General features: G+C 40.8%; 1 protein-coding gene across 3 annotated transcripts; it reads left to right on the top strand.

The window, feature by feature from the left end:
- The first annotated feature begins 348 nt into the window (after positions 1 to 348).
- On the top strand, positions 349 to 8,036 carry LOC108087908 (kunitz-type serine protease inhibitor Hg1). Of its 3 annotated transcripts, XR_001771195.1 has the most exons (3): positions 362 to 843; positions 1,862 to 2,107; positions 7,630 to 8,036. XR_001771195.1 is itself a non-coding variant. In XM_017185491.1 (2 exons), exons 1-2 carry the CDS (start codon positions 699 to 701, stop codon positions 7,665 to 7,667), a joined length of 183 nt encoding a protein of 60 aa, XP_017040980.1. In that variant the 5' UTR covers positions 349 to 698; the 3' UTR covers positions 7,668 to 8,036. The 3 variants fall into 3 exon arrangements, 2 of the variants coding, with proteins under 2 accessions (XP_017040980.1, XP_017040979.1); XM_017185491.1 differs by lacking the exon at positions 1,862 to 2,107 and having other exon boundaries at positions 349 to 843; XM_017185490.2 differs by lacking the exon at positions 7,630 to 8,036 and having other exon boundaries at positions 364 to 843; positions 1,862 to 2,523.
- Positions 8,037 to 9,311: the final 1,275 nt, after the last annotated feature.

Below are 9,311 nucleotides of genomic sequence, written 5' to 3'. Positions count from 1 at the left end.
ATAAGTTGGAAATTATGCAAACGAGCGCAAAGTAAACGCCCCAAAGATAAAACTAAGTGCAATTTCGCCTCGTTCGTCGTCCGTTCGTTTCGGGAGCGTCAAACATTTTGTTGACCAAAAATATCTTCTCCTACTTAGCATTGATGGACACGGTCCGTTGGACGATTGGCGGAACGGACGGATGGACAACTGGATGGATGGATGGATGGACGGATGAATGGTTGGATGAATGGATATGCGTATTGGGCATACCAGACGATTGTCAGGCTGGCAATGCTTGAAAGATTTTCCGAATTTTCGGAGCTGCCTGAGAAACTATCAGACGAATGGGAACGACAGGGCGAACAGTTCGCGTTCGAGTTAGCAACAATTTCCGGCATTTCGAATATAATACAAAAACAATTCAAAAACGAAAATGCGCCACCGCCGGTGAGTTCGTATCGGATCTTTTCGGACCGTGTTCGTGAGTTGGCGGCACGTTTTCCTTACCGAAAGTAGCGCAGATTACTTAAAAATACCAAAAACCGAACAAATTGGAACAGCCTCAGCTGGCGGCAGTTTTTCAGTTGCTCAGTTCTTGGGTTCTCCGACTCTGGGATCCGGCATTCTGCGTTCGCATCTGGTGCGAGTACAACGACCATCTGCCGCCGGTGGTGCTTCATTTTCCTCATTCCGATTCTGTTGGCCGCGCGAAAAACATGAAATTGAAAATCAATCTGACGTTCCTCTGTGCGACACTCGTCGGCATCCTGTCCATCATCCTATTGACACAGACCGCGGAAGCCGAGGCCTTTGGAGGCGGCAGTTCTGGCAACGGGGCCGTGGTGTCATGCAAAGAGCTGAGTAAGTGTCTAAGAATGCTGCGATACGTTTTTTATTTTAGATAAAATAAATGGATTTGATGGATTGGCAGATTATATTTTCAAATGCTATGTTAGGTGGTGCGAACTCCACAGTTTTGCAAATTCCCGAATTTATGCGGCAGTTTTTGTTTGGTAGTGACAGGTTTCATTTTAATTGATCAGTGGCAAACATGATATTCCAGATTTTTTGCTGCTTTAACATTTTTCTTTTTTGTTTAAAACTGAGTTGACAGACGTAAAGTTGATACACATCAATAGCTTCTGCCGAAGCTAAAATCAATTTGCAGAACAATTGTTAGAGAAAGGTTGGATTTACAATTTATTATTTTTCACAATTTAATAAACTATACCAGTGATTTATTCATAAAATGATTTAATCGCTTGAAAACTGTTGAACAAATAAAACATGGAAAATAAATATTAATGTCTTTCATGATTACAATTCTTTGACCAGTAAACAACGTTAAAAGGTTAAACATTCAACAATAAGAAATTAATATATAATATTGGAGGTATAAAGAGTGCTAAGTTTTCTAATTCTTGTATTAAATTGAATTGCAAACCATAATTAAAATATATTCTATAATTTAGTTCCTTAAAATGATCTAGTAAATTACATTTTTTCTTAATGTAACAGTTAAAAGTTACAAAATTACAAAGTAGTTTGGTTATTATTTATTGCAAAGGTAAATAGCAATTACGCCTGAAGAATAAAATGTCGGTACTTGCCAAGTTTTGTCCACACGCTGCTTTCTTTTTTGTTGTATTCTGGCCGGCCAAAGTCAATTTTGTCTGCGAAATTGTTCTATTTTCCCGCTTATGACTACAACGTGGCCGGGGAATTATGAAATATTCTGTCGTCTGCTCCGAGGCCCGTATAAACAAACAAACGTAATTGCTCTTAATGAGGCCAGTCGTGCCGACCAACCGAATCGCGGACGTGGAGCATTTCCAGGCGGCGATTAACCAATGAATCTGCGCTTCTGCGTCTTTTTCAGACAATGTCAACTGCTATGTGGGCCGAAACGAGGGCAACTTCTGCAGCAGCAAGGACAAGACCAAGGCCGTAACTCGCTGGTATTTCGACAAGGGGGTCTGCAAGCCCTTCAACTACAAAGGCTGCAATGGCAATCGCAATCGATTCTGCTCGCAGGAGAGCTGCGATTCGCGCTGCGGCGACTGATTGGCATTAGCGGATATATGGGATATACGAGTATATTCCTCCGTACCTAGTCGATAAGTTTGTACGCGTATGCTTAGAGTAAGAGCAATTAGAAATCACACCGCACACTAAACAAAAAAAGTCATTTCGTCATTAATCAAAGAGCACTAATCTTTCTAAACTTTTACTAAAATAATTATTTTTTTATTTAATTTAACTTTACTTGTAAATTTTAGGTGTTTATTTGTTTTTAAATGTAGTAAATTTTTGGAAATTAGCATCGGTGTTTTCAAATGCGAATTTATTGTGATTGTTTTTTATTTATTGTTTTGCTTAACTTATTTTATCCACAAAAACCTTTTATTTCTTACCTATTTTATGTAAATCATTTTTTATTTCATAAATCATTTTAAAGTATGCTTTTATTATAAATCAAAGAATTAAAACACGGAAAATAAAATTTCAACACAAAAAAACTAACTGTTGTTCAAATTGTAATCTTTCAACTTTTATGATTATTTTATTCAAGTGTCTTATGCATTTGGTGTATCCACATTTATTTCCCTTTGTTTAACCATATTACCTCGTCGGGCAGCGCCCAATCAGCTCAAGTGTTTAAGTGTTTCTACCTTTGATCAAACGGATTTTGACTAAATGCCGCCTTAAAATAGACACTCAAATGTTGTAAGCTGTCAGCGTTGGATCGGCACTTTGCTCACTGTCAGGGCCGTATAAAAAGCCAAAAAAGAAAATAAAAAAAAAAACGAAGCGGGCCTGGGGAAAAAATGCGCCAAATGTGCTAACTGTCAGTGGCATATCAAATGGCCCCTTGACATGGCACTGACAGTGTCGCCAAGATTGTGACTGCCACCCATTCCGCGGGCTTTTAATGCCCATCGTGATGCTGACGTACTCCTGCCACCTCTGTGATGCGGCTGGACTTTGTCAGGAAAATGGAAAAGTGGGTAACAGGGAGGCCACCCACCGCCAGCTGGCCATTGTCACGCACATCAAAGAGCCGTCGACACCGGCCCTTTTTTGCGGCTATCGACTTACGGCTAATTAGAACGATATACATTTGCATCCCGGCTGTTACCTCTTACCTGTTGACTAAACCGGGGCATCTGCAACAGCATTAATTGCTCTGCCGGCATACGTCGGTTTTGACAGGCCTTTGTTTTTGGACAGGAGTAAGGGAATGGCTGGTGGTAAGCAACTTGATTGCTGTGCACAAACAAATGCCAATCAAATGCATAATAGCATCGACGAAACGAGACGAGACGCAACATGACGTGCCACTGATGGCAACACATTAATCTGTTTAAATGACAGCACTCAGGGTATTGGCAAAGAAAAAAAATCACACGAAATGGGGAAATTCCGAAAGAAATTCACCCGAGTCATGTGCTAAAACTTCGCTCTCGATCCCGGCAATTTTCGCCAAAAAGAACGCAAAAAAGACCGAGCGTTGAGGTACGTTTTTGCCGGCAGAAACCAACTACTCGGCGCATAATTTCGGCAGAAGGAAATTCGCAACGTGCAAAGAAGAGCCACTTTTTTTCGCCAGCAATTTGCATGAAATTAGTTTGCGTTCGGATCTAATTGGAAATTTAAAACGAGCGAACGAACCGGGGAAAGCACGCACACGGCAGACAAAGGCCACTTTGGCGCTATAATTGAAAAATGGCAAATCCACTAGGCATTAGCTCCCAGAGCCGAATAATCAGCGATTGCGCCATAAATGATGCATGAGCCGGAAAAAATGAAAATCGACGAGAATTTTCGGTGTCGTAAAATGTTAAAGCCCAAAATCTGCGCCGACATCAAATGCATGTAATTTGATTATTTATCACATTTTTGTACATTTAACGACTCAATTCGGTTTTATGCGACCAGAAATCGGGAGGCGGCGGCGGCTATCTGCCCTTTTTGGCTGATGATGATGAGATGGAAACTCGGGGGTGTGCTTTCAATTGAGTTTGCAGCACTTGTTGTCGTTTTGGGGGGCATCCTGTAAAGTTGCAATTCCATAAAACCCAAAAAAAAACAGACGCCGTACTTTTGGTTTTGGTCAATCAAAAAAGTTTCCGTTTTCTCTGATGGGAAAACGGAAGCAGGAGGAACTTTGACAAAGCTCGCAAAAGTATGCTATTCTAAATGTTTTGCTTAGATGGAAAACAGAATTGTTGCTGCTGCCCGTTTGTTTGTTTGGTTGTATGGTTGTTGCCTGTTCGGATGCCCGTTTTCGTATTGCATAAATGGAAGTGTGCCATAAAGCAGGCTAAAGCCATGAACCAAAGGAATTTGTAAAACGCAAAAATTGCTTTTGTTTGCTCCCACAAAAAGTACACAAAGCGGTGAAGGAGGGGGTGGTTGGGTGGTTGAATGGGTGTATGGTCCACCCATCCATGGACTACCGTTTCTTTTCCGCAAAACCCCCCTTCGTTTGGCTCCCTAATCTGTCTTGCATGTGTTCATATAAATTTTGTGTTTATTCGAGTGCATTTCCACTGCGTCGCACACTCAGCCGCAGTCAGCCACGTTTAGTGGCCATGGCCAACACACAAACGAACACACACACATACACGAACAGTGTGGCATGAGATCCAAACAACCGAACACCCCTGCATACTGGATTTCCCCACTGGCTTTGGGGCTTCATTTATGTGCTTTCCCGAGAGACAGGGAGAGCGGATCACATAATGCCAGCTGGCCCGGCCAACTGAACTTATGCAGTTGAGCTTTAACTATTTTTCCGTTTAAACAATTTTAAGGTGCTCCTTTGTGGTTAAGTCTTAGTTATGTTTTCGACCCTTTCCCCCTTCGGGATTAAATTAAAATTCCTCCTCCATCGAAACGAAAGCGAAAGAAGAAAGTTACCGATGAAATTTATTGCCATCGACTTTCTAGCGACTTATAAAAAGTTTGCTTTTAGCTATGTTTTCCACTGACTTCACCTTCGAAATGCGCGGCGAAACGATGTTGAGCTGTGGAAACTGTGGAAAAACTTAAACCCTTTGGCCAATTTAATTTCGCCGGTGTGGTTGTTGCCTTTGTGTTTTCCACACAAATTGGTTTCTCATTCTGCTTGATTTCATGCACAATCTGTAGACGACTTTTTTCAGGTGCCATACCACCGATACCAGCAAAAAACCCACACTCCAGCTGAAAATCAGAGGAAAAAATCAAGGATTTTATATCCTATACTTTTAATTCAGAGCTTGAAAGGAAAGTCAGGAATGCAGAAACTTATAAAAAGTTTTCAAACATGAAATACAGATTGTTTTATACAATTTGAGGCTTATTTCTGAAGCTCAATGTTTGTTTTGAGCTTACCCACACATTTGAATAAAAAAATTTGGGGGTTTCAAAAGCTAAATCTTGACAGGTATGCAAATTAATTGTTTGTTTTAATAAGAATACAACAATTCATAAAAAGAAATGCATTTTAAATTTTAACAGGAGGAGGAAGATTTGGAAATGTTGGAAAACCGCAATTTAAATAAATTTTTCATTTATACAAAATTTGAGAAATATATTTTTTTCTGCCGACAAATACTTTAGTCAGAGTGTTGGCACCTGCACGGTGGCACAAAGCACTTGACTTGTTATCTGTCTTTGGCCGATCAGCCCACTTGCACTTGTTGCCACTCGACCTCCGCGTTTGCTTCGTGGGCGTGGTCTTATCCGTAACGATTCTTGCCCATATATGTATATATATACTCTATATATAAATATATGGAACGACCCAAGGCACGTTTTTATTTATCTAGCTGGAATTGCGGAATTTTCGCGCTCCTGATGCTTGCTCACGCAATCGATGTGTGTGACAAGGGCAAACAAGCTGGCTCCGCTGCACCATTATCCCCAATGCAACGCTTGCCATCCCCCAAACGCATCCTGCGGGACTTTATCTGTTCCTGCTCCTCTCCTGTAAAAACTTACACTGAGTGCCAAGCCAAACTGCGTTCGACTCCGATTGTCTACAGTAGCTTAAGGGTTTATGCCACTCTGTAAAACCAAATTGTAGTTACTTTTTCGCGCAGAAAAAAAAAACTACAACTATTTTTTATGCGTTACAAAATCTTTTTCTTTACCGAAAGCGAGAAAAAGATCGTCAGTAGCAATCCTTTCAGGTGAGCTTTATTTAGGCGAATTTATTCAATGCTTATTAAAATTCTTTGTTAAATTTTTTTTAACATACTAAGATGTTAAAGACCAAGTCTCTATAAAAAAGGTTTAAAAGTATTAATGAAAGTCTTAAAAATATTATTCATAGCACCAAAAAGTGCAAAGAAAATATAATTGGTTAAGTTTTTAGCACTCAGTTTTTACGATTCACGTATTTTTAATTAAAAACTAAAAGCACTGCATATCACCATAAAATAAGATATGTTTTTAAAATAGCTTTATACCAACTACAATTTTATACAGCTGGCTACTACATATATTCACATACATATGTATGATGATAGTTTGATGTCGCCTTTGCGTTCAAAAAAGTAAATTAAAATATTTATACACGGCCACATGGCGATGCAAAGGAGGAGACTCGCATATTAAATTAAATATGAACCTACTCCAAATAACATCAACATGCTATTTCTATTTAAATTTCGCCTTGGGTCCATTGCTGCACGTAGAAGATAAAAATATATGTATAAGTAAGTACGAAAAAAGGAAGGTGTGCGTGTGTGGGCGGGGGGCGTTGGCGAGGGATTTGGGGCGTGGCAACAAACATATTGCCGACAGAGTTAAGCAACAGCTCTTCTCGCAGTGAATGAATGAGTGAATGGCTGATGATGCGCAAGTGTGTGTGTGCTGGCGTGTGAGTTTGTGTGACTGTATTGGAGTGCTTGTGAGTGTGTGTTGACTGACTGTGCGTGTGAGTTAGTGTCAAGTCAGGGACATTTAGTAATTCCGCAGGCATATCAAGGACAACGTACTCATAAATACCAAAGGCAAATGCCACAGAAGCAGCAGCAACAACAACTGCATCCTCGTCCCATCCCTTCTCTTTCTTTTTCTGTCCCTCTCGCTCCCTCTCCTGTCTGTTTGTATTTGTATGTATGGAATTTTTAACTTCATTATCGAACCCGGCTGCCATTTTCCCCTTCTTCTTTGCCTTCGTAAACAGGGAGAAAATCAGCATTGAGTTTTAAAGATATCTTTTAAAATTAAGACTCCTTGTTTAAGCTGCTCTTAGATTTATTTGTTTTTCAAAAGCAAGTCATAAATTGTTAGTAATAAATAATGAACCATTAATCAATTTTAAGAAGTCTAAGGTGGAACCATTAAAGATTTATATATCACAGGATGCTGTTTTTAAGACATAATATCATTTGTTTACCAACATCCAATACATCAGTGTTGTTTCTTCTGGCTATTAATGTTTTTATTTATAAATCGTAACTTTAAAATAGTTTAAATAAATTTGTGTAACTTATTGTAGGAATAAGTATCATGGATACTCTTTAAAAAAGATTCCCATTAACATTGTTATTATGCTCAATTCTTAATGACGTTTTCCATTACCTGGCCCTACGTCATATTTTATGATTACCTTTAAATTTCTTTAATCTCTCTTGTTTTCTCCCTGTGTAGTCATTGTCTCCGGTCGCATTGCTCAACATCTTTCGTAGTGCGAGGCTCAACGGCATGCATACCTAATGCCCAATGATGTGCACACGGGACCCTCGACGAAGACGACAACCGAGAAACGACAAACGACGGGCGGCCCTTCCATCATTGTCGCTGCCAGTTGTCAGTCAAGGAGTCCGGGCGAGTGGATTCGGATTCCCGGGCGGATCCGCCTTGCAAGACATTTAAAAAATCATTAATCTCATTTCTGGCCAAAGGCAGGAAGGGGGAAATAGAACGGCGGATTGGAGACCTCCGCCGCCACTCGATGTGATGATCAACCACTGGCCTTTTCCTAATCCAATTGCTTGAAAATTTTTCACTTTTTGTACCCTATGGCCTGGCCCATAAATTCATTCGCTGTCCGCCAATGTTTTGTTATTTATTTGACTCTAGCACGTTTTCCTGCGTGGCACTTTCTACGCCCGTTCTCACTCCCCTTTTCTTTTTTTTTCTGCCGAAAGAAGACCTTAAAATGATATGCCACGCCCACGGCTCAGAACTCGAAGTCTTACAGCTGTAGAGCTGTCAGCAGTCGAGCGGCACCAAAACTGAAAGGGCACGCGATTTATAGCACACCTAGACAAAAGTTTTGCATGGGAGGAATGTATTTCGAGCACGTTTGCTCAATGAGCAAACAAATAGGGGATTGGGTTTTGGATTCGGATTCGGATTCGGATTGGAAATGGAAAATGGGAAATGCCTGTAGCAGTGGCAGTGGCAACAGGAAAACACGAGTGCCACCGCGAGAATGAGAATTGAATTTATAGCGTCTATTTATTTGTGCGTATGTCAATGCCAAGTGTCGGTGGCGCCACCAAGGCCGGCCACAGTGCGTATGAGTGATATTTGTTGTGGCTGCCTGCGCGCGTTTAAAAGTGAAATTTAATTAATTATGTGCCGCTGCTGCTGCCTCTGGAAAATTGTGTAGACTCTCGGCCTGGCTTGGAAAACGTATGCAATGATTTATGACCATTTCCCTAGGGGAACTTGGTACGCAATGATTCGTTTCGCTATTTTGTCTGTTCTGCTCGGTTTTCAGCTCGCTTTTCCGCTTTTCTGCTTTCGCTTTCGCTTTCTCTGTGCAATTTTGACGCGGCGAGCGACTCAAAAGCGCAACATGAGAATTTATTTGGCTCACATTTGTCTTCCGCACGCGACTCACACACATGCACTCCCGTTTCCATTTCCACACACCCACACCAACACTCGCATTCCCGCCGGCTCCACATGGAACATTATTAATAGTTCTGGTAGCGCCTGCAATATCCTGTCAAATTAATTTCAATTTAATTAAATTTTTTCACTTCAGTCTGGCCAAAAAATAAATGAAATTTTCTGTCAAATAAATGTTAAAAAATTGACTCATTGCAAAGCATTTGAGAGCACCGCGTTGCTCCTTTTGCCGTTCCCTTAGTGGAAAAGTCAGCGAAAACGAATCACAGCTGCAGAAATATTTACAAGCATTTGTTGTGCACCCCTGACGTTCGCCGGTGCGTGTGTGTGTGTGTGTGTGCGAGGTTGGGAATTTCTCACGCTCGGCACTGAAGCCATTTTTCGCCGAAAACCCATTTCCAACCTTACACCCCAAAAAGCCCCCCGAACTTTGGCTTGAGCCATTTGCCACTGGAATAGTTCAGCTTCTC

Source organism: Drosophila ficusphila, unplaced genomic scaffold, assembly GCF_018152265.1.
Source record: "Drosophila ficusphila isolate 14025-0441.05 unplaced genomic scaffold, ASM1815226v1 contig_791, whole genome shotgun sequence".
NCBI lineage: Eukaryota > Metazoa > Arthropoda > Insecta > Diptera > Drosophilidae > Drosophila > Drosophila ficusphila.
Note: the sequence above shows the minus strand (reverse complement) of the source record. Positions and strands in the feature narration are given on the sequence as shown.

Bases quoted from the DNA above. Each gene is read 5' to 3' on its own strand.
- LOC108087908 (XM_017185490.2), top strand. From the start codon at position 699: ATGAAATTGAAAATCAATCTGACGTTCCTCTGTGCGACACTCGTCGGC. The intron at 844-1,861 runs GTAAGTGTCTAA...CGTCTTTTTCAG, and splicing joins GGTGTCATGCAAAGAGCTGA to ACAATGTCAACTGCTATGTG.